At 44.3% G+C, this 25,388-nt stretch overlaps 1 protein-coding gene across 3 annotated transcripts in view; it reads right to left on the reverse strand.

Moving 5' to 3' along the window:
* Positions 1–1,906: 1,906 nt before the first annotated feature.
* pals2b (protein associated with LIN7 2, MAGUK p55 family member b) overlaps positions 1,907–25,388 on the reverse strand; it is a 44,036-nt gene continuing 20,554 nt past the window's right edge. For 2 of the 3 annotated variants that reach the window (XM_063185358.1, XM_063185355.1), the window contains 11 exons: positions 22,146–22,264; positions 19,894–20,046; positions 18,678–18,830; positions 15,172–15,399; positions 11,463–11,594; positions 10,198–10,294; positions 9,645–9,713; positions 8,480–8,641; positions 6,223–6,425; positions 4,926–5,054; positions 1,907–4,321 (listed from right to left, as the gene is read on the reverse strand). In XM_063185358.1, the coding sequence (XP_063041428.1) occupies positions 4,145–4,321; positions 4,926–5,054; positions 6,223–6,425; positions 8,480–8,641; positions 9,645–9,713; positions 10,198–10,294; positions 11,463–11,594; positions 15,172–15,399; positions 18,678–18,830; positions 19,894–20,046; positions 22,146–22,262 (1,620 nt within the window). In that variant the 5' untranslated portion in view covers positions 22,263–22,264 and the 3' untranslated portion in view covers positions 1,907–4,144. The remainder of the gene's footprint in view (positions 4,322–4,925; positions 5,055–6,222; positions 6,426–8,479; positions 8,642–9,644; positions 9,714–10,197; positions 10,295–11,462; positions 11,595–15,171; positions 15,400–18,677; positions 18,831–19,893; positions 20,047–22,145; positions 22,265–25,388) is intronic. The other variant, XM_063185356.1, reaches the window with a different exon arrangement.

Here is a 25,388-nt window from a genome sequence, read left to right on the forward strand (position 1 = left end):
CCATGCAAACACCGTACAGTTTGCACTTCAGGTATATATTCCGTTGTTTGTTTTATCTTTTATTTTTTGTTTACTCTCTTTTCTTCATATTTCACATGATGGCACCCAGTATGTATGTGTGTAAAAAAGTTGTTACGCATTTTTTTTTTTCACAGAACATCTTCTGCTCTGATAATGGTGTATTTTATTACACAACAAATTATATAAAAGAAAAAAATGTATAACGCATTAAAGAGCTAATATATTCATAAATAAAATCTCCCTTATAAATGACATTTGGCCTCCTGTGTGTCTATTGAGACTTATGAAATAGATGTGACCAGAGGTGGTACAATGTTTTGTTGGTCTCACTTTCATTTGCTCTGTATTACTGTGGTAAAAAAAAAGAAAACACCATTCATCTTTACTATTGCCTTTGCATCATTATTTTCATGACATGTGGCAGAACTGACAGCAAAAAACAACTCCCACAGGTGGTCATCAATGGTCATTTGTTCATTCAAGTGGTTTAAAAAAAATAATTATAACCTGCTCTCAGGATTAATTATATTCTTTGAATGGCAATACGGAAGTCCCACCATGCGAATGTCCGTACAGTATATGCAGGGAAGCCGACAAGGGGGGACAAAGGGGTCACTTGTTCCAGGCCCAGGGCGAGAGGGGGTCCAGAATTGTCAGCGGCCCTGAATATATGTACAAATGGAGTGCAGGTGGGGAGTTTGAGATTTGAAAGTCGATGATAATCAGGCTAGTGCTTCACTGCTTTTACCTCCCACACACACAGCTACACACACATCATGTACTTCTCCATAAACATACAGTATTACCAAAAATATTAACTCATCAATCCAAATGATCCGAATCAGCTGTCCTAATCACTTTGCCTGGCCAAAGGTGTATAAAATAAAGCACCTACAGGCATGCAGACTTTTTACAGACTTTTGTGAATGAATGGGCCGCTCAGTAAATTCCAACGTGGAATGATCTTCATGTGACCTTCAGTTTAGCCCAAGTGCAGTACACAGAGAGCTTCAATCTTATAGGATAAGTTTGGAGCAGGATCCTTCCTCTTCCAACATGACAGTGCATCAGTGTACAAAGCAAGGTCCATAAAGACACACGGATGACTGGTATGAATAAACTTGACTGGCCTGCACAGAGTCCTAACCTGAACCCAACAGAATACCTTTGGGATGAATTCAGAGTGAAAAATGAGAGCCAGGCAGCCCCTCTCAACCAATATCAGTGTGTACCATCACCAATGTGCTCCTGGAAGAATGGTCAAAAATTCCTAGATTTCCCAAACACACTTCTCAACCTTGTGGACAGCCATCCCAGATGAGATCAAACTGTAATAGCTGCGAAAGGTGGACCCATATCATATCGAACCGACCCTATGGGCTATGAATGGGATGGCAGTAGGGCTGTGACGATATTGTATCGAACCGAGAAATTGTGATACAGTGTTATGATATTGTATCATGATACAAGGAGGCAGTATCGTGATACGCCCTTTCAAAGTTTTGTTGCCCAGCAGTCCAGAAAACAATCACATGATATGAAGTGATAGTGCTTCCAAGCTTCAAATGATTACCATTATTTTATTTAAACTTTTAAACATTATTAGTAGCCTCTTTTAACCTATTCTACCTACACACTATCACGGTTTTTATTCATAATTTTATTTTATAATGTTGGCTTTGTGAAATCGTGGGGTGTATCAAGCCGTAGGTCATAAATCGTGATATGAATCGAATCGTGAGTTGAGTGTATTGTTACAGCCCTAGATGGTAATTCAGTTCATATGTGAGTCAAGGCAGGTGAGCGAATACTTTACTTTACAGATGCCCAGCAATAATTAGGGTCATTTAGAGTGCTGCCTACTATCCATATATGCACAGAAAGGTAAAATCAAGAGGGTAAAATTATTTTATTGCGTTGCATACAGGAGGTATACACAATACCATTACAGTACCAGTGAGGGTAGTAAGACGGATTTAAAAAACAAACAAAAAAAATGAACAAAACTGAAACCAGTTACAAACACATCGACGGACACGTTGGCTTTGGCAAACAGGTTTTGTGTGACACAGCGTAAAAGGATTGTGAGGGACCATTTTATTTTTGACTATGTCACAGACTAAAAAAAAAAATCTACAGAATATCAAATATGGTAAACAAAAAGGTACACAAAACGAGTGAGTCCTAAACTGGGTGACTTTGGTTCCTTTAAAAACAAACAGGTAACAAAAACAAACAAATAAACAATCAACTAAACAGGACAGACTACTGTAAGGTGAACAACGAAAAACCTGATGACTAGAGTCGGACACTAAAGTGATCTGGTGACGAATAGTGTTTTTTTGATTTTTGTTTGTATCCTTTTCTTTAAAACACATAATAAAAACAATACAAGAGATGAGACCAAATGCTAGAAAACACCTCACGCATGACACTCGCACACACATACACACACACGCAGTCAAGAGACATGCACGGGGGGACAAAAACTAAACGTTAGACAAAAACTAAACTGGCAAAAGAACAGAGGTGACACTTCAAAAGGTGACGATACACAGGGCCAACTTTTTTGAAAGCATGGTTGCCAAGCAACGTCACGAGATGAGCTCCTAACGTTGTCACTTGGACAAACTGTGAATTGTTACATGCCACATGGCGGTGACAAGTTCTTCTGATAGAAATGCGTTGAGTTGTATCCTGGAACAAACTCAAACTAGCATCCGTTGGTAATAATAACTAGCCACTAGCCTCGTTACATGCTCCTGCCGATAATAAGGTCTTCTGATAGAAATGCGTTGTGTACTTGCATCCTGGAACATTACATACTTAAACGGCATGCGTCAGTAGTACTAATATAATAACTACCCAGCGTCGATGTTCAAACGACAATGTTGGCCCTGTTGTAGCGCCACCTAGAGTAGGGATCTACATCACAGTTATCTAAAGGTCTCAGGCAATGTGCTTCTGCTCAGTAAATACCTCAACCATTACCATGGCAACGCAACACAGCACACCACTGTAAACAGTTCTGAAGTTTTGCGCCTTTTGTTTGGGGTCTGGAACATTGCCTCTCTTTCTCGCTCTCGGTTTCTGTTCTCTCCATCCTTCTCTCGTTCGCTCTGTTCTGTCCATCTTGTTCATTTGCCCTCATTCCCCTTGCCTACTGTTCCACGATTCCAGTCAAGCCCTTAATGGATTAAGCTACGAGATGCATTTCTTTTTTTGTAACCATTTTTAGTTCACAAAAAAAACAACAAAAAAAAGAAAAGAAAAAAAGAAACAATAACACACAAAAAATGGACAATAATTACCAGCATTGGGTTCTGGAAGATTCTGAATTACAACAAACAGAAGATACACACCCACATACACACACACGCTCGCTCACTCGCTCGCTCAAACATCAGAGTTAGAGAACACAATCATCCACTTGCTCTCTCACACACAGCTGCTCTCGCTCTCTCCAGATTCTCTCCTTTTGAATTCCTTGTTGTCACGATTAGAAATATCTTTTTTTCTTTTCTTATTTACTCATAAAAAGCTTGAAAATATTTTTTTTAAATAAATAAAAGATACTTCGGATTCAGTAGAAAATAACACTTCATCGAGACTATGCAAAAAACGGGGGTGGTGGAGGATGGGTGTATGTATGTATGTATGTATGTAGAGGGAGGGATTCTATGTCATACAGGGAGAAGAGTGGGCAGGATGAGTAGGGGGTGGGGGTGTGGGTGTTGTAATGTAGCTCATGGATAATCATATCATGCCCCCCAAAACACACACCACTCCACAGAGGTATTCCACCACAATCACACACAGACACACACGCACCCTCTCACACACACACACACATGCACACACCAGTGTTATCTGTACAGCATGTGTGGATGAGAGTGTGCACTACATACATGTGTATGTGTGTTGGAGAGACGATGACCACTCCCACATATCACACTCTCCCAAGAGGTATTCACACAATACACATGCTCGCACACACACACCTCACTCACTCTGACTCATGTCTGTGTGTGTTGGCAAGTGTGAGACAGACTAGTGTGTGTGGTAAGTACTGTATATGTGTGCAGTCAGTTAAGTCCCCAGTTTCTCTGTCATCTCGCTGTTCTCAGTAGACCCAGTTGACGGGGACCCACTGGGGCTCGGAGCAGAGTTTGTCCACGGCCGCCTGCAGCGTCTCGAAGGCGCCGTCCAGGTTGTCGTTGACAATGGTCAGGTCAAAGTAGTGGCGGTACGCCCGCTGGATGCGCGCACTCTCCTCCACCGTCTTCTTCAGGTCCACGTCCTGAGAGGCAGCGAGGGAGAAGAACAGACTGTATCGTCATGCCAGCATCAAAATTCTCTTTGGATTCACTGTATTGAAACGTATAGGGGGCGGGGGAACTACATGAACGGTGTGATAACGCCACGTGAGCACTTCGACTGAGCATTGACTATCTTGTTATGGTGCCTATTTTCATACAAATAGAAAAGCACCACGTTTCATTTTGTGTGACTACACTTGGATAATGTTACTACTTAACCAGTTTAAATGGGGAATATGTGGAAGAGCTTGGTCAATTCTAACTTCAGCCATTTTCGATACGGGTCATTTCATGTGAAATCAGACACTTTGGGACCTGACCGACACAGATTTCAATCATACTTGCTGTGCCTGTTTAGTGGCAAGGTAGCACCCCAGAATTGCATTTGTGTGAATCTGACACCAATATTAAGGGAGAAACAGACTAGCAAAGGTTTACATGTGAGGGTAGGACACTATACATTCAGCCTTGATTATATCAGTCAGTGTAAGTCAAGCAATTGCTCCTTTGCACAGCGGGAGCTAGTATTTCCCTCAAAGTTTATCGACGTTTGTGTAGTAAGAGCAAAGAGAGATTGCAACATACTGTGAGTTGTTTGGTGGTGATGCCAGCGTCTACCACGGCCTTGTGCATAGCTTTTAACGTGTCGAACTCGGGAGCGGCGATGAACACCACGTAGGGCATGAACTCTGAGGTCTTCAGGACTTTGAGCGCCTACAGCACAGACAAAGAAAGCCAAGACTGGATTTAGACATGGGGTTTTCAAGATAAAGTGCACGCTGCATCAATAAGTGTGCTAAATAACAATAACATGTATTTATATAGCACAACATCACACTATGGAGTTCACTCAAAGTGCTTTCAAATACATATATACATTCCCACATTCACACACCAGCTCTTGATGCTGCCAAGAAGGCACCAATTGCCCAGGGTTCACGTGAGAAAGTACACACACGCACGCACGCACGCACGCACACACAAATTGTAATAACAGTCCTAAATTACATTAGTCTGGAAGTAATCTTAACATAGCCTAATTTCATAACATCAGAAGTAGACCTACTAAGGTAGCAAGACTGTAGTTCTAATTATTAAATAAAAGAAAATTACAGCTAAAAGGCAGCAATAATTCAATAGTATGTCAAAAGGTCTTTCTAGAGTAGGGTGGATCTGTTAAGGGGTGAGGTGGGTGGTGGTGGCACTGCATAGCGATTAATGCAACTCCACTGATGTTGCATTAGCGATTAATGCAACTCCACTTATGTCTACTTCTGGAAATTCAAAATGGCGGGCATGGAGAAGATCCACCTTTTCATGTATGGAAACTGCTATTTTCCCAGTCATAAAGAACACTTACTTAAAATTTGATTGTGGTGGTAAGTATTTGTAAAAAAGTTATCATCTGTGAATGAGCAGTGTGAATTCTGGAAAGTGCTGCTAAAAATGTTACACAGTTCACCTTTAAGTATGCTTGGTGGAGGGTCGATGCAGGTACAGCAGCTAGTTTGTTTGTTTGTTTGTTTGTTTACATTTATGGCCAAATATGCAACTGTGGCTATTTCATGGCCAGTACAGGTGATAGTGTTCGCCTCAAATCAACGATATAAATAATTGAATAAATACATTAAATAAGTTTGGTACAGCAGCTAGTTTAAGTGAAAGTGTAAATCTGACAAGTGTGTTGATGTCGAGGATGCAGCTACAGTAGCTAGTTTAAGTGAAAGTGTAAGTGTGTTTGGTCTGACCTATGGGATGACATCGAGGACGCAGGAACAGCAGCTAGTTTAAGTTAAAGTGTAAGTGTGTTTGGTCTGACCTGTGGGTTGACGTCGAGGATGCAGCTGCAGTAGCTAGTTTAAGTTAAAGTGTTTGGTCTGACCTGTGGGTTGACGTCGAGGATGCAGGTGCGTCCGGTGTCCACCACCTGGTGTATGGAGTCGATCTGGGTGCCGTAGAGGTTGCCGTCGTACTCGCCGTGCTCCAGGTAGCGGCCGGCGCGGATGTCCATCTCCATCTCCCCCCGCGACACAAAGCGGTACGAGTGGCCGTCGCTCTCCTGGTCACGCGGCCGCCGCGACGTGACTAGGACACGAGGAGAGGACAGAAAAGATTACATTACAATTTCATTTCATGCTATTGATTGAGTGGAGAGGCAATGCTCTTCTGCAGTGACGTGTGACTGCACTGACACTAAAGCTCTCTGGCTTTTAGGCAGTGATGATGCCAGAACAGGGCACTGATCATACACACGTTTCAATAGTAGCCGCGCTAATACTCAGGGACAGTTGTTGTTGGTTTTGGGGGCTCGTCCAATAGTTATCATTACATTACATTACGTTACACTTACCTGACGCGTTTATCCAAAGCAATAACCATTTACACGATCATGGTTACAGATCCTAGAACATTATCGGGTTAGGTGACCTGCTCAAGGCCAAGGACGGAGGTGCAGGGAGAAGTATGGGTGGGATTCGAACCTGCAAAACTGTGATCTTAAGATCATTTCCTTAACCATTAGGCTACACTTGCCATCAACCCACAACTCACACTTTTGCAATTAGGCCTCTGTCTGTAAATATAATAAAGCGGTCACGACACAATTGCATAAACATGACGTGTATGCAATCATGCCATGATCTCTGTATTACATTTACCGGTACCCAAATTTGTATTGCATCAGTGAACAAGCACAAAGTTCGTCAGTGTGTATTTTTGTGTGTGAGTGTCAGGGCTTAACACTAACACACGCCAGGTAGCCAAATGCGGGTGAAAGTCGGCGTTGGCTAGTAGATACCGAAGGTTCACTAGCCATTCTGGCGGGTCCGTTACTATTCTGAATGATGAGGCACCGCATTTTGTAGTTTTTTTCTTCGGACCGTCTTTGCTACAAAAGCAATACAATGCGATTTCGCGAGCCTACAATACCCATGAAGCACCTGTGTCACGTGTCACCTGTGTCTCACGCAAGCCAGGAATCTGATAGGCCTAGAGCTAGTCTTGCGAAGAGGAGTGACAGCGAGCTACCGGGACATCAGCGTGCGCTTGGAATTGTCACTGGAAACCTTCACGTGAAAATAAAGTAGCGAAGTTCATCTCAAGTGACCTGTTTTGCGATCTGTCATTACTACAATACTTAGTAGTAGTGGTCATTAAAATGACCAAAGCGAGAGGAAAACATGTCAGTCTGTCTTACTATTGTGAAAGTCTCAAGACTGATTAGCGCAGTGATAAGACAAGGACACATGCGGCATTAATAATGTTTGGTTTAAATTATTTTCTGATTTGCCTGTGTCTTCATACCTTAATATTCCTCCATGTTTCTTGTGCTGTTGTTCCCGACTGTCAAACCGTTCTTAAAAAACGCGCAGTAGTAGCCTTCCAGACGGCACAAAAGCATCCCATTGCATGTCCCTTCGCAGGTGCCCGTCTCGCCCGTTTGTATTTTAAACAACTCACTATTAAACGGAATGAAAGGAAGTCGTAGCCCCTTCTGTAGTTACCGCATCTGTGTGTGCTTTCTAGTGGATACTTTTATAAGCAAATATTCCAGAAGAGGTGTTATTCCACATCCATGTCCGAGGACCAGCCAACTTGGCAATGACTTTCTACTTTGCGCATGAATTTGGACGGCGACCTCCACAGATAGGCCTATAGGCCTCTGATATTAAGAAGTCCCTCCAGATTAAAGACAAAAATATTTTGCTCTCGTGTAGCTTACATTTGTGCCCTTCCACAACACTGTGCTTGGTGTTTCTGCATGGTAGCCTAAATATACTATAGGCTATGCCATTCCTCAGATCAGTAAATCTGTTCTTTGCATGGCATGCATGCATGGACCAGTTAATAGGCCTAACAATTCTATTTGCCCCATATTATATTATATTATATTATATTATTATATTATATTATATTATATTATATTAGGCCTATATTATATTACATTAGCCTACATTATAGGGCCTACAGCCTATTATATAATTAATTAAAGCTGCTATGATGGTTAAGAAAATTATGGCTAGTGAAAAGGCCCAATGGCTAGTGAGTCAGGAAAACCACTAGCCAAAATGGCTAGTAAGCGAAAAAGTTAGTGTCAAGCACTGGTGAGTGTGTGTGCGGGCGTCTGCTTCTGTGCTCACATGGTACTGTGGTTCCGAAGCGTTCAGGCTGCAGCACGACCAATCGGTTTTTGAGGCTGCGTCGGCCGACTCCCTGTGCCCCAATCAGGACGAGCGTTTTCCTCTGGAAGGGCGGCATCTTGGCCACCTCCTCGTAGATCTGCAACTCATGCCTGTCGAATTCTACCACACAGACACACACGCACAGCAATTTAAACGCTCCATTTACAAAATACAAACAATACTAACACTATTTAGTGCAGCCGTGGCCATTGAACTCTGAGCAGGGCAGGTAATAAGTGCACTTTCAAAGTGGAAAATACACAACCAGCTAGAAATCACCCCTCGTTGTGTCAATATTGCATCACGCGCACGCGTCTGCGCACCCTGAAAATTGACATAAAATGGCAACGTGCTCGTGTATGAAATGTGCACTGCATGCATATCTTGCGGCAAACACATCCAAGCCCTTATCCTAGGCTTCAACTAGTGCATGAATCCATTTAAGCATCCGGTCTATTTATTTTTGTTGGAGGACATTGAAAAGTAGGCAGTGCACAAATAGAGAAGCTGTACATGGCCGGACATTACAAGATAAGTATAGCAACAATTATCCGCCCGCTGTGGAACAGCAGGACAGGAAAAAAATAGCCACCTAATTAAGTAATACAACAAATTAATTAAGTACAAACGAAAATGATTAGTTTTTGCAAGTGGCACAGACAGGACAATTGAGGATCCGAAAGACCAAATTGGTCAACAGACTGAGTGTGCAAAGGGAATACTGTGTGCAAATGATGCAGAACAACCACCATCAATAATGATGAGATTACAAATCATCTTTTAGTCGTCTTTTGAACTCCAGTGTTGCCAGATGGAAAATGCTGTGCGATCGTACCAAAAATCTCAAATTTATCGTTTTTTTTTATTTATTTTTTTAGGGGGTGGGGGGGTGGGGGATTATCGTACACAAACCAAATGGATGTAAAATGGAGGCAACTGAAGGAAAACTCTAAAAATGATCATGCATCAAGTTGTTTTTGATCATACAGAGGACAAAATTATGGTACAAATATGATACTTATAGTATTTATGACAACACAGTTGCCATCTGCATGTAACATAAGGGCCCTTATCTGGTCCCCAAATGGACAGCCAATAAGCAACTCCAGAGGGGTCATCTCACCTGCATTCTTAGCGGTGAGGTACATCATCTTTTTCTTCTTTTTACCAGTCATGGTGCCACAGAGAATACCTAGGAGGTTACAGAATCAACATGTAATAGTTACGCAGGCTACAAACATATGGATATCACTGCTACAACTACAATAAGTAGGCTACGACTTTTATAATGACAGATGATACAACTACTGCAATTGTAATGAGTAACGCTGTTACAGATTTGATTTCTGTGTGTGTGTGTATACGTGGCTGTCTGTCAGTGTGTGTCTCTGTGTCTGTGACTGGACAGGAGGACTTAAAATCAGAAGGTTGCCAGTTCAAATCCCACTCCGTCCTCTCTGCACCAAGGCTTAAGTGCCCTTGAGTAAGGCACCTAACCTCACATTGCTCAAGGGACTGTAACCAATACCCTGTATCAACGTGTAAGTAACTAAGTCGCTTTGGATTTTAAAAAGTGTCAGCCAAGTGTTATGTAATGTGTGTGTGTGGGTGCGTGCGTGCGTGCGTGCGTGCATGTGTGCGTGCATGCGTGCGTGCGTGCGTCCGTGCGCGTGTACCTGAACCATCCCAGTCTCTGGGTACGAATGCTTTCCTCTTCTCCTCCAGGAACTGGCTGGGGATAAGACCCGTGGCTCCCCCCACAACATGGCAAGCCTGCACACACCAAGGAGACAGGAGTTCACACTTTACCATAGACATTTCCATATTGCAAATCATCCATTAAAAAACTATGGGGAGTGGGCAGTGTACCATTAAAAGAAAGATGCGGCAGAAATCATGCAGTCAATCTGATTGAAATATTCCATATCTAAAATCACCAATCACCTAAAGTCCTGATCAGCATTTGCTCCTTTAAAAACACAGCAACTGAATTGCTATTTTAGAAAGCAGGCTCAAATTTTTAATTTGTGTCATTTTGTATGGATTTGGAAATGCCATTTTAAATGGAAACAATTAAACCTGTGATTTCCTATATAAAATGGAGACGGCGAGGACTTCATACATTGCACAACACTCATATATACTTTAGTACTACCGGTATATACTTTCTGAGACTGGTTTGGCCAGCTCTGGTAGTTGCTGATGCAGCAGTAGCTTGTCTTTTCTGGCCCCCTACAAAACTGCCAACTCATGCTCAACATAAATGGCATCTTGTTGCTCAGTGACCCATGTGACAGTAGCAAGAAGGGGGGCCCAAGGACTAACTCACTCACTCATTCACTAATCATTTCACATCTATCAAATCAAATTAGGGAGGGCCTGGACAAAATTCCAACGTTTTTTTGAAACAGGTTAATGGACCCATTGGCCGTTAACACCATGTGCTAACTGCTAACTTGGTGTTCCTCAACAGGGCCTGTGTGTGGAGGGGTGGGGGATGGGAGAAGGGGCATTGAAAAGGAGACAGAATGATTCAGCATCTGCATTAGAATAGACTTAATTAGGCTACATGTTATTATGTGTTCAAATTAATTATGTTTTAAAGCATAACTACAAAGTCTATTCAAGGTACACTGAAGCATAGGTGAAGAGAGTAATGTTGCTATTAGGCTGTGCTGTTTTCATCATCGGGATCGTGGTGATGTTGGGGTGAGGGGGGTGTTGGCAAGCTTATGTAGCTTATGATGTGGCCGGGGGGGCGGGGGAGTTTATTAAAAAAAGATTGCGTAGAGTAAAACCTTATTTATCCCAAATGAAATTAAGGTGTCTGTCAGCTTACAATGGGGCTGAACAGATTTGCTGGCACGCAAGGCAGCGCACCAAAGGAACCACTGTGTTAGCTCAACACTGAAGGCTTCAGAGCAGTAGTGATGTCTCTCACCTGCCACCAGTTAGTGTCCTCACGGTTGACGATCTGAAGGATGTCCCCGCGCTTGAAGGCCAGCCCCGCCTCCCGGCACGGAATCAGATTGTCATTGGCTGGATTGTAGTCAAAGTGGGGCTGGACATAGACCTGTGGGTGGGGCAGAGCAGAGCAGACATATACATGGGTTGCACGTTTGAAAAGACCCCTGGCTGCGCACCCCTGACAGCGCACTCTTGAACCTCTGATTGTTGGAAACGGTTGTCACGCAAAAAATGATCTCACACGGTTGGCTGCTTGGCATCTTGCCCCTCCTCAAAGCACCAATGTTTGGAAATGTGAAACCTATAAATAGGATTGGAAGTTAGCAAATTCCAGTAACTTCAACATGACTATAATCAGGGCAGATGTAAAATCTAAGTTGACTGGTACAGCAAATCTCCCAGCACTGACACGACACCAGTTCACATACAATGATTTAAACAGCGACTGAGACTGCCTTTTGGAACAGTTCAGAATGGGGCAGAGTTGTACAACTACTGTAAATGGGTGAATGACTATAGCACGGGGAGTGGAAAAAGGAAGCACTCTCTTGCTTGCCCTCTTCACTAAAGCATTTGCACCATGTCAATGTTATACAGGCGCATTATGCCAAGGAGCAGGTCTGAGACCACTGTCTTTTGGTATAATGGTTAGAGAGTTGGACTGCAGATCACAGGGTTGCAGGTTCAATCCCCAGCCTTGCCAATCCCTCCGTATCTTCATGGCTGGTGTGCCCTTGACCAAGAAATCTAACCCCTCATTGCTCCAGGGACCGTAACCAATACCCTGTTAATAATTGTAAATCTATTTGGATGAAAGCGTCAGCTAAGTGTAATGTAGTTTAATGACAACTATTGGACGTTCACCCAAAACCAGCTTTAACTGTCCCCGATTATGAGCGCTCCTATAAATGAAACGTGTGTATGATCAGTGCCCTGTTCTGGCATCATGACTGCCTAAAAGCCTGTGAGCTTTAGTGGCTGCCAACAGTGCAGTCACATGTCACTCAGTAGAAAGTAAATGCTCTTCTGCAATCAATTGCATGCCCCCAGTAGCTGCATGTAGGTTGGTCCAACTTACAGCTAATGGCACAGCTCTTGTATAGGGAAGCTTTTCAAACAAGGATATCATATCACCGAATATCAACAGGCAGGAATCAGCAGCAGTGGTGATTTAGGTCAATAGTGGCTGGCTACTAATAAAAGTTTTCTTTTCTACCAGCCCATACGGAATTGTAACCAGCCGTTTTTGGCCGGTTGGCGGGTGTTATTTTAGAGCCCTAGACACCAGAGTGCTTGATGCTAAGGGACTGTTGCCTGGTTACCACCAGACCTAATCACAAGTGAGATAAGGTCTGGAGACCTGCCTACTGTAATCCCGTAAGGGGCGTGTGGTTGACGATTGACGACGGCTGTTTCTGAGGCGTTACGAATGAATATCATTTGGCATATACCTAGTAGTCCATAGTCAATCGTTGTGTCAGTTGTATCTATTCAAACAAACTGCAGTCAACGCCTTTCCACGTCTCCCTGCTCTCTGATTGCAGACCATGTTCGGGACGCCTCGCTGAGGAATGGATTCCATGCTGTCTTTCAGATCGGAACGATTGTGCAAAGCAGCGTGGGATTTCCCAGACGGCTGTCTAGTGAGGAAAAGAGTCAACAAGTGCGAGCCGACAACTGCCGCACTTCAACTGACCCCCCGCTCTCGCACGGCACACTACAGTTTATGTTTGTGTTACACAGATGGTCATATAAGGAAACAACACACAGCGGGGGTTTTTAGATACAACACAGGGCACTAAAACAAACTACAGAGAAGCTCTGTATTGCTTAACACCATGAAGGATTCAACTGAACAATGACAAGCTGCACTCTGCACCATTATATAAATTAGTGTTTTTCAACGGGGGTGCAACAGCCCCTTGGGAGGCGTTGGGGAGCCCTAGGGGGGCGTTGAGAAGGACACAACTAAGTGGGGGTGGGGTTCAGTCACCATTGGGGGGCATTAGTCTATTTTATTTTTCAATACTAAGGGGGCATTGGCAGGCTTATGATGAGGCCAGGGGGCGTTGGGAGGCTTATGAGGAGGTCAAGGGGGAGATTGTTCAAAAAAGGTTCAAACCCACTGATATAAATATACTGCATCAAACTCCAAAGCACAGTTTTGTACAAAATTAAAACTTGAACTTGAATCATTTTTATTCCGTCCTTGAAATTGTTAATCAGAATTTTTCAATTCAATAATGCAAGATGCATCCAGAAAATGGAATTCAATCTAAAACGCACGGCACAGCCCTGATGTGTAAGGACTGGACCAGCTACAAGGCAATCTCGCAATGTAAGGCAGGGATCACTGGATACAATGGATTACTTGTGACGTGTGTGTGTGTGTGTGTGTGTGTGTGTGTGTGTGTGTGTGTGTGTGTGTGTGTGTGTGTGTGTGTGTGTGTGTGTGTGTGTGTGTGTGTGTGTGTGTGTCACTGCCCCAGATATCATCTGGAGTGTGATTAATATGATTCCTCCCTGCCAAAAGGCATCATGGGATAGCTAACCTGATGTCATTTCCTCAATGACATTGTGTGTGTGTGTGTGTGTGTGTGTGCAGGGGGTATGGATGGAATGTGCATTCCAGCACCTACAGGACGTGTGTGTGTGTGTATGTGTGTGTGTGTGTGTGTGTGTGTGTGTGTGTGTGTGTGTGTGTGTGTGTGTGTGTGTGTGTGTGTGTGTGTGTGTGCGTGCGTGCGTGCGTGCGTGCGTGCGTGCGTGCGTGCGTGCGTGCGTGCGTGCGTGCGTGTGTGTGCGCGTGTGCATGCTGATGCAGATAACCATGTGCCTAAATGTGTGCATTTACTGTACCTGTGCATGAGTGAAATGCTTCAGTGTAGCGTCTGTATGGATCCTGCTGCCCCAAGCTTCCTTGAGCACGTCCTGCAGCTCGCTCTACTGTAGTGTTTCTCAACCAGGGCTCTACAACACAGTGTGTGTGTGTGTGTGTGTGTGTGTGTGTGTGTGTGTGTGTGTGTGTGTGTGTGTGTGTGTGTGTGTGTGTGTGTGTGTGTGTGTGTGTGTGTACCTGTGTCTCTCTACCTGAGCAGGATCTTGAGTGTAATACCCGCACAGGCTTCCTTGTGTGTGTGTGTGTACCTGCGGCGGCGGCGCGGCGTCTCTGTAGCTGGGCAGGATCTTGAGTGTGATGCTGCCGCTGGCCTCCTTGAGTCTGTGTGTGTGCTCCTGCCTATGTGTATGTGTGTGTGTGTGTGTGTGTGTGTGTGTGTGTGTGTGTGTGTGTGTGTGTTTGTGTACCTGTGGTGATGGAGCGGCGTCTCTCTACCTGAGCAGGATCTTGAGTGTAATACCTGTGTGTGTGCGTGTGTGTGCGCGTGTGTGTGTGTGTGTGTGTGTGTGTGTGTGTGTGTGTGTGTGTGTGTGTGTGTGTGTGTACCTGTGGTGGCTGCGCGGCGTCTCTGTAGCTTGGCAGGATCTTGAGCGTGATGCTGCCGCTGGCCTCCTAAAGCCTGTGTGTGTGTGCTCCTGCCTATGTGTGTGTGTGTGTGCGTGTGTGTACCTGTGGTGATGGATCGGCGTCTCTCTACCTGAGCAGGATCTTGAGTGTAATAGGTGTGTGTGTGTGTGTGTGTGTGTGTGTGTGTGTGTGTGTGTGTGCGTGGGTGCGTGTGTACCTGCGGTGGCGGCGCGGCGTCCCTGTAGCTGGGCAGGATCTTGAGCGTGATGCTGCCGCTGGCCTCCTTGAGCATCTCCTGCAGCTCGGTGGCGCTGTTGCCCACGTCCTTGCCGTTGACCTCCTTGATGATGTCGCCGGCGTGCAGCAGGCCCTGCCGGTCGATCATGCCCCCGTGCAGGATGCGCGCGATCACCAGCTCCTCCTTCTCCACGCGGAACGTCACGCCCTGGAGCCGGGAGAGAGGAGGATGGCACATACATACATAGACATAAATACAGGCATAGGCACACGTAAATACAGGCACAAACAGGTGGATGCAGGCACAAAGACACACACGCACACACACAAGAATGCAGACACCCACATGAATACAGGCACACAGACGCGTGCGCATGCACGCACGCACGCACGCTCACACCCACACACACACAAGCATGCAGGCACAGAAGCACATACGCACACATGCATACACAAACGTGTACACACACACACATCAGCACATTACCACCTACTACGATGACCTGATTCGTTCATACGATGCAAAGACAATATGCACACTGCTCACTGGTCAACTCTCAGATGGTGTTTTATTTTAAGGTGAACTGACACTGGTCATATGGTCCACACAGTGTGGAGCAAGACCTCCTTCTGTCTTCCGCAGCCGAGAGGAAATCAGAGGGGAAATCAGATTGGAGGGCAGTTACATACTGGGCCAAGGTGGCCATGGAGACTCCCAGTATAGAAAGCACTGTATTGCCCAAAAGGACACAGCAACGGGACAATGGGTCATAAGATCCAACCATACACATCAATATTTTGTTCTAAGTACTTACACTTCAAATATGTGTAACGGAGGCCAACTAGCAGAGTGTGGCGTGGAACGTTAGTAAACCTCCCTCCTGAAGACTCATACAGTGCGGTCTCGTACTGTGCCTCCCATTACCGAACCGATGCATAGACGAGGTAGTGGTTCGCGGCCCAGAGGGGGACGAACTACGGGGGAACACCTCGGCCACAGTGGTGAGTGAAGAGCACTGTTATGACCTCTGAGACTACAGACGCAAAACAACAGCAGCACCTTGTTGACCTCATGCTGCCGCAACACAGCAGAGCACACTGTGTTTACACAATGACAACAAAAACAACAATAACAAATAAAAATACTGATAATGTATCACGTGTGTGTAGTGGTCATTCAGAACAACAGAAGCCAGGGGACCAATGCCAAAGGCAAAAACCACACAACTGTGGACACGGGTCTATTACATAAACTAGGGCAGTCACGGGTAAGCGGTTAGGGCGTCAGACTTGTAGCCCAAAGGTTGCCGGTTTGACTCCCGACCCCCCAGGTTGGTGGGGGGAGTAATTAACCAGTGCTCTCCCCCATCCTCCTCCATGACTGAGGTACCCCGAGCATGGTACCATCCACTGGGGGCTGCCCCCTTGCACGGGTGAGGCATAAATGTAATTTCGTTGTGTGCAGTGTGCAGTGAACACTTGTGTGCTGTGGAGTGCTGTGGCACAATGAAAATGTGAGTTGGAGTTTCCCAGTTGGGCTTTCGCTACCAATATCTCTCAAATGGGACACATTTGGACCATAAGACTTGGTCACAACATAAAGGAGGAGTTATGAAGACCATTTTCAGTCTAAATCAGAATTCCATGAAATTGACACAGACCCTTGGGAGACGAAACCTGTGGCAGTTTCACAGATTTTGCTATTTATGCACTATGGTCACGGAAATGCATTCTATGTTCCCATAGCACTATGTTAAGTTTATCATCAGAAAACTGACAATGGTGGTGGAATAGCCAGCCTTTTCCTGTCGGTCGATGTTTTCTTCAGACCAAAACAATATCTAAGCCTTACTGGTCAGTAAAGAAATAATTCTGAGAAATATCTTTTCCACTTGGTTGATAATTCAATTCTTATACTAAATGAAACAATCTTATCAGTATGAGCGAAGCCCAGACCAAACCAAATCCCTAACCCTAACCTGTGAGTAAACTAGAAGCACTCAGAGAGTGCAAACCTCCACCAAGGCTATGGGGTCACTGACGCCATAACATCTCCATGCTGTGGAATCCTTTGCTATAACTTAAATAACCAGATCCAGAATCCACATCTGATCATCACTAAGCTTTGCTGTTTGATAGAACATTTGACTATGAACATTTGACTATAATTTTTTTCAAATGTTTCTGCCTTGTTTTTGTGGAGTTAGAAACTGGAATGTCCAAAGTCGCCCTTTTACGCAATGGGAAGAGTCTTTTAAAAAAATGTTAATCCCTTTGGACTCATCCAACTAGTAGTTCCCTGTGTGACAAAATGTCATCCATTACTTTGATACCATATCATGGTGCAATCACTGCAATGCCATCATATCATTACCTCTGGGTGGCAAAAATGTGCAAATATGCAGGCATAAACAAACATGTACTTGTATATTCTAGTTACTACTTAGAGACGTTTAGCCTGGTGCAGACACAACAACAAACTAAAAAAATCCATGCACACACGCGCGCAGACGTAAACACAGACAGAAGAAAAAGGTTAACTACCCCACTCCTAAACATAACGCTGAGTTGTGGTTTAAACTTGGTGATATAATCATGTCATTATCCCAGCAACAATTCCCCAACCCTCCCTATAGTCAGGTAGACACTGACAGTGGGTACGCATCATGCAAACAAGGTCTTGTGCAGCTGCAAATCCAATATTGGAGACAGACATGCTACCAACTGAGCTAAAAGAATAACTCTGGGTATGCCCCAGCACCATCTGGGTCACCTTGACAACAAACACCTACAACATTGACTAGGCCCCTGAAAAGATTTTGAGTGTCATTTCTAAAGTTTGTGTGTGCTTTGATGGCACCACATACATACAGGCATAAATATAGGCATACAGTGAGAAGGAATACACAGACACAGACACAGACACAGAGACAGAGACAGAGACAGAGACAGAGACAGAGACAGAGACAGAGACACACAGACACAGACACAGACACAGACACAGACACAGACACAGACACACAGACACAGACACAGACACAGACACAGACACAGACACAGACACAGACACAGACACAGACACACAGGTGGGTCAAAGATGTCCAACATGAAATTGTCCTTCAGTGCAACGGATACTTCTGCTTAAAAATGTCCTGCAATGCAATGGATACTTATCTTCATTTTTTCATTTTGAAGCACCACGTTTTTTTTACAGTTACAGTAAGCAAAAGTATTCGTTGACGCTGAAGGACAATGTCATGTTGGACGTCTTTGACCCAGTTGCACAAGGTAGTTTACATCACCACACCAAGAGCTGAAATTAAATTGAACACCATCTATATTCTTTGAGTGAGGCTTTCTAACCTTGTACTGTACACAGCGCTTTGCTAACTGGCATCCATTACACACACAGGCACACACGCACACGCACAAATAGAAACCCCCGACAAAAGGAAACAAAATGGAAACAGAAATAAGGCCACTCACCAGAGGCTCTCCGGCTTTCTTGCGGATGCCAATCATCCTGACGGCGTCGGCCTGCATCAGGGCGCTGTTGACCAGCGCGTCATTGGTCATGTCCTGAGGGGGCGGGGTCTCGTAGCACTTGGACGCCACCATGTCGTGGGCCTCCATCAGGGACTAGATGCAGAAGGAAAAGAAGAGAGAGAGAGATATCTTGAAATAAAAAGAATGATTTATGCTACTACGCCACCAACACATGAACCTCCATCAGGCCTGAAGACGAAGACGAAGTTGAGGTGACAGAAGAAAAGATAAAAAAGATAAACGGATATGACAATGAGGATTACACTGCAAGTAAAGGGTAACGACTACGAAGGTGACCAGCAATGCGCTTCAAGACAAATTATGAATGACAGTCATTTTTGTTATAATAAAATTAATAAATTGTTTATGTGTGTGTGTGTTTGTGTGAGCTAGAGGGAGAGTGTGGGTGTGTGTATGTGAACTGATGTAAGGCTTTTTTTTTAGCTATACTCAGATTTTGCTATATATTTACTGCAATGTGCAATAATGTGTATTAGGTCTTTGTCTATTTCTTGTATCTATTAATATATCTAAGCTGTCAGACACTTTAATTTTCCTTGGGATTAATAAAAGTACTCTACTCTACTCTACTCTACTTTACTACTCTGAAATAAGTCACTAATTTTATACGTCATGGCATCCATGTCAGTAGGCTCCATCAGATGCTGTCGAGGGGCATGGCATACGGTCTAATGGAGAAAAGCCCTGGCCTGAATTGATATTGACCAATTAGGACCTGCCTGGGTTGGGCAGGGCCATGTATAGACCTTATCACTCTACTCACTAACCACACCCATTACCATGTTTGTCGTGCTGCCGAGGAATTTCTGTTGAAACTCTTATTTCACTCGAGAGTTGAGCGCGTCTGTTAATTTCATTTATAACTACTATGGAGTATGACACACTGCACACCAATGAGTCTGCCAATCATATCCGTCTTGGGGGTCCAATCATAGGTCAGCACAGACCCTTGTGGTTGGGGACATGCGTACCTGAAAGTGCGGCTCCTGCAGTATTTTGGAGAGTTTTACAGACTTTTAATTTTAACTAGATGCTACTGAGCATGACACACTGCACACAGATTAAGCTGCAAATCATAGGCATCTTTGATTGGGCCTTGCCGGTGAAGTTGGCCAATAAGGAAGTGCGTTGGTACCTGGAAGTGCGGCTCCTGCAGTATTTTGGAGAGTTCCGAGGCGCTCTCGTCCCGGACGGTGAGGGTGCTGATGTCTCCCAGGATGTCGTTCACCAGCTCCACATTGTTGTCCTGCACCGCCTCCAGCTTCACATCCTCCAGACGGTCGTGAGCCTGGAGATACCATGCACACACACACACACAGACCCACGCACACACCTATGTTTATTTCTAGGGAGTTTTTTAGGCTTCCAACCAAAGGTGCCAGAGGCCTAATGTTTCCAGCTTTCCAGTCATTTTTGAGTCTGTGAGTCATATTTGGCTTGCGTGATAACTTTTGAACGATCTGACAGTTTTTGACCAGGTCTTGTGTGCCAACACTCAATACAAAGCTACCATTTCCAAAACAAAATGTGTTCACTATTGAAGCGATGAGCTATCAGCTACTGGACTAAAAAAAAATCTGTTCAAGATGGACAAACAGAAACCCACGAGCATCTTGACCTGGTACAGCTCAATCAGACTAGCCATAAAGACGCATTACTGATTACCAGGTCACACTGGTTTTGTCTCTCTAGAGAACAAAACAAGTTCTGCTGCTGTGGTAGCTTTGGTCACTCCCAGTGTGAATGTACACAGTAGCTACTGCTTCAAAAAGTGTATTCTTTAATATTCATGGAGCTCTCGACGGGCCGCATGCATGGGGCTGGGGCGCGGACCTTGGGGAGGTGGAGTAGTGCATTCCAGGACGTCAGGTATTTTGTTACCGGTAGGGGGGTCTAGGGTGTTGTGGGCTGTTGTGTTGCTTTTATTTTTGCTGTTCTGGTTATATTTTTTTTATTTTTTAAAGAAAATAATGTACATTTTATTTTTATTTTATTTTTATTTGCGGGAGCTCACCACTGGGAGGGGTGGCGGGTGGGTGGAGGGTAATGGGGATCTGTTCTGTGTTTGTCATTGTTTATTTACAAAATATAAAAAAACAATTGTTCACAAAAAAAGTGTATTCTTTTTGTTTTCATTTTAAAGCTATAATTACATAGCACAACTAGAACGTTATTGCCTTAACCCCAACTCAATTGACGTGATTGCTAAATTTTCGGCTAACATTTAGTCATTCAATAGAAATTCTCTAACATTACATATAAGGCAGGTTTGTAATCATGAGCTTTTCATGCATGTTAGGGAGTTACATAAACGGTCTTAGTATAATCTCCATGCATGTCTATTGTACATTTCATAACCTCTAATCTGCTGTTTATGTTTGTGTAGGCAAGAGCAATGCAATGAGCATGACTGTTAGTGTTTGCGAGCATATGACTGAGAATGTTAAAGCGATACCGCACCATTTATGAAAGTAAGCTGATTTTACACCTCCCCCTGGGGTAAATAGTTGGGGTTTACCTTTCTCCAGTACTTTCAGTCTCTGAATCTGGCAGTGCAAATTCTACCTCCAAACTAGCCTTAGCCTAGCAACTAGCTGGTACAATAGAATTCAATGGTAATTGCTAGCTTGTAAATAGAGGTACGTTCACCAGACTAAGCACACGACTGAAAGTAAGATACAATTCAGTTATTTAACTCAAGGGGAGGTGTAAAATTAGTGCATTTCCAGAAATGCTGTGGTATTGCTTTAAGTGTTTCTACTGTAAATGTCAGTGTGGCAAAAAAGGTTGGTTGTGGACAACTGCATTTCTTTTTATAGATTCAAGCTACAAAAAAGAAGTCAGGTTGCTACAGGCTAACCTTCTTTAGCACATGACTTGAATGAATGAAAATACACGTAAATACCAATGAGCATATGACTGTTAGGTGTTCATGAATACCAATGAGCATTAGTTTTGCACACTGCACACTGTTCAGGCTCTGCCTATGTGTGAATATGTGTGTGTGTGTGTCTACATTTGTTATCGTATACCTGTTAAATGTCTGTAAGAGTTAATATTAATGCACACTGCAGACACTGTTCAGGCTGTGTATGTCTGTTTGTGTGTATGTGTCTTGTGAGCGTAGAATTTTAGTGTTTAGTGTATGCCAACGTCACTATTGCACACTACAAAATGTTTTCATGTGTTAAGCATGTGTAAGCATATGTATAAAGGTATGCATGTGTGTGTGTTACCTTCACACGTGTAAGCATGTGTGCATGTGTGTTTGTGAGAGAGCGGAGATGAGTCGGGTTACCTTACACACTGAGCGACCGATCGAGCGGCGGGACGGGACGGGACACTGCAGATGGACCCTGCATAGCATATAGCATGTGTGTGTGTTACCTTGGCCAGGGAACGTACGATTGGACTCTCGATGATCCCGCGCAGGAAGATCAGGTCGATGTCCTTGGCTCCGGTGGAGGAGGGAAGCTCGCCCAGATTATCCAATACCTGCTGCATCGCTGTGGAGGAGAGGGGGGGGGGAGAGAAGTGGCAGGTAGGAGAGAGAGGGAGAGATGTAAGGGGAGGAGAGAAAATGGAAGAAGGAGAGAAAATGAAGAAGGAGAGAGAGAGAGAGAGAGAGAGAGAGAGAGAGAGAGAGAGAGAGAGAGAGAGAGAGAGAGAGAGAGAGAGAGAGAGAGAGAGAGAGAGGGACAGAGTGAGGCACGCAGGCAGGAGAGAGAGAGAGAAGGACAGAGTGAGGCACGCAGGCAGGAGAGAGACAGAGAGACAGAGAGAGACAGAGATCAGAAGATCACATACGCATGGAAGCAAACACATGCTCAGATGCATCTCCACACAAACCCCCAGAGCGCACACCCCCATTCCTGCACCCCCCCCAAGGCGTTGCTGCCTACGTCAGGTGACACCCCCACACCCGCACCACTGCAGCCCAGGTCAGGGGTCACAGTCACACGCGCATAAATACAAACACACACATCCTTTCATCACATGCCTCTGCACGGAGGGCCTTGTAGTGTCACACACCCTGTGGCTTCACAGGTCAAGAGATCATAAACTCACACACACACGTGGAGGAAAACAAATCCCCCAAGAGACACCCTACGGTGCACACAAGACTCATGTAACTGGCACGCACGCACGCACACAGGCACACACATTGTCAGAGATCATAAACTCTCACATACACGTGAGAAATCAGATCCTTAGCAACACTGCAAAAAGCACACAGAATGATGTAACCAACACAGACACACACTCTATGAATCTCAAGATTGCACCCCTTTGGGATTCAACAGCCCTTGAAATTCCACCAACACACACACACACACAAACGCACGCACATACGGACACACGCACGCACACACGCACGCACCCACATTCACACATGCATGCATACACACACACACACACACCAAGTTAGACTTAAACATGCGTTCGGAGGCCTTTGGTGAAGGCTCCCAAGACCAAATGAAAGGTTTCAGCAACTGCAAGGGCCTTGATGTCAACACTCGTCACTCTCCTGAAAATGTGTGTGTGTGTGTGTGTGTGTGTGTGTGTGTGTGTGTGTGTGTGTGTGTGTGTGTGTGTGTGTGTGTGTGTGTGTGTGTGTGTGTGGTCCATGACACCAGATGCATCAGCTTACTGCAGTGGTCTGGCTCCAAATAGGCCAACACTGCTGCCAAGTGTGTGTATGGCAGGCCACATAGCTTTCATAGGAGCCTGTAGCAATGCAGATGCAATGCTACCTGCGTATAGGAACCGAATCCTGACAAATGGAAGTTTAGTCTCACAATTAATCATGTCTTCAGGTAGGGTGAAGCATGAAGTGCTGTGGGGCAGATTTTACAAGGTTGGATTACGGCCAATTAAAGTAGCGGTGTGACTAAAATAGCTACAATTGCACTTGCATTTCGCTGAAAACAACCAAAAAATATACATTTTTCAATATGTTAAAAAGTTCAAAACCTTCAAAAGGTGGGGTCCTTATAAAAACTGTTGAATTTGTTTGTATTTTTTGTGGAGCGACATTTACGGAGAAGCTCAACCAGGAGGAGAGAAGTGCCGCACACTCCCGAGTTGCATAAAACAGGTTTTTAATGCGACAACGTCTGTCAGCCTTCCTCAGGTCACGAGAACCAATCACCATACTGTATTATTTACCAGTGTCACACTGTGGTTTAAAGGATCACAATTCTGTCAAGTTGAAGCTTATTTTGAAAGTAAATCAGCTAATTACTGTGAGGCCAAAAAAAACTACAGAAGCACAAACTATCAATACATAATAACATTATGGCACATGATGCTTTCACAACTGTCACAAGTGCTTAAAGGAGCACCATTCTGACCAGTTGAACGTTTTGACAGTAAATCATGTCTTCAGCTGGGGGGAGTTACTACTGAGAGGCATAAACTCTTGACCCAAAGTCCCCTTAAACCACAGCTATGCATACTCTAAACAGCTTATGTGGGAGGAAAGGTGATATGTGGTTGGTAACTATGCAAAACGTCAACAAGGGTTTCCTCACAGTATGCAAGCCAGTTGATTCAACCTACTGGTAACTGAAGCGTTCAAATGATTTCAACACATCTTAGACACAACGACGACGAATCGGCCTACGGAGTAACATTTGCATTTACAATACATATGACTCAAACAACTATAGGCCTAATATGCGACCGCCCCCATATTAGAAACCACTCCAAAAATGACCTTTCCCCCCCAAAAAAGTCCAGTATATCCACTGTGAGTCCCACAAGGAGTAATGTAACTCCAAACCAACTCGGTGTGTTGTATGACAGCAGGCATCAGGGATGTGGACTTGTGACTTGAGTCAGACTTGAATCAGATATTGATGACTTGAGACTTGACGGGAATGTTAGGAGTGACTTGTGACTTGTACGCTATTGACTCGAGACTTGACTTGGACTTGACTTGGTCAAATGTGTCTTAACTCTGACTTGATTGGAAGGACTTAAGACTTAATGTACTTGTGACTTGGTCTCATCTCTGGTAGACATACAGATTCGTAATGCATTCTTATATTGCTCACACATGCTCATGGTAGCATGTTGAGACAGGTTTTTAAATGACACACGCACGCTAACAGGCTACAGGGCAATACATTCACATCATTTACGGCCTCTCTTGTACACCCTGACATATAATGTGGGCACGGCTTCATTGCGCAATAGTCTATGCCCGGGCAGGTTTTTAATGAACGAGAACTTTGGTATGACCAAACTTTCTACCGTCTCTGGTATGACTACAACTATTGGCATCTGCCAACCAGCCACATGCTGGTAAAAATTGGCTGTGGCTAGAAATAACGTCAGCGTCACTAGCCACTTTGGCAGGTAGATTACTCGTGGGTCCAGTGTGACATCGAGTACCACAGCAGCCGATATTCTGTTGCTTGACACTTGTATTATTTGCAAGATTGATATTGATTATTCATATTCTCACTGTAATATCTCTGAGTTAAACATATACCATCATGGTAAACAAAGATAACTATGAGCACAAGTGTGGCTAGTAGAAAGGCTAGTGCTTCAGAAAAAAACACTAAGTGTAAAAGTTAATATCCAGCCCTGACCTACAGTACAACCATTTTACATTCACCT

This window comes from Engraulis encrasicolus, chromosome 20 (genome assembly GCF_034702125.1).
Source record: "Engraulis encrasicolus isolate BLACKSEA-1 chromosome 20, IST_EnEncr_1.0, whole genome shotgun sequence".
Classification (NCBI taxonomy): Eukaryota; Metazoa; Chordata; class Actinopteri; order Clupeiformes; family Engraulidae; genus Engraulis; species Engraulis encrasicolus.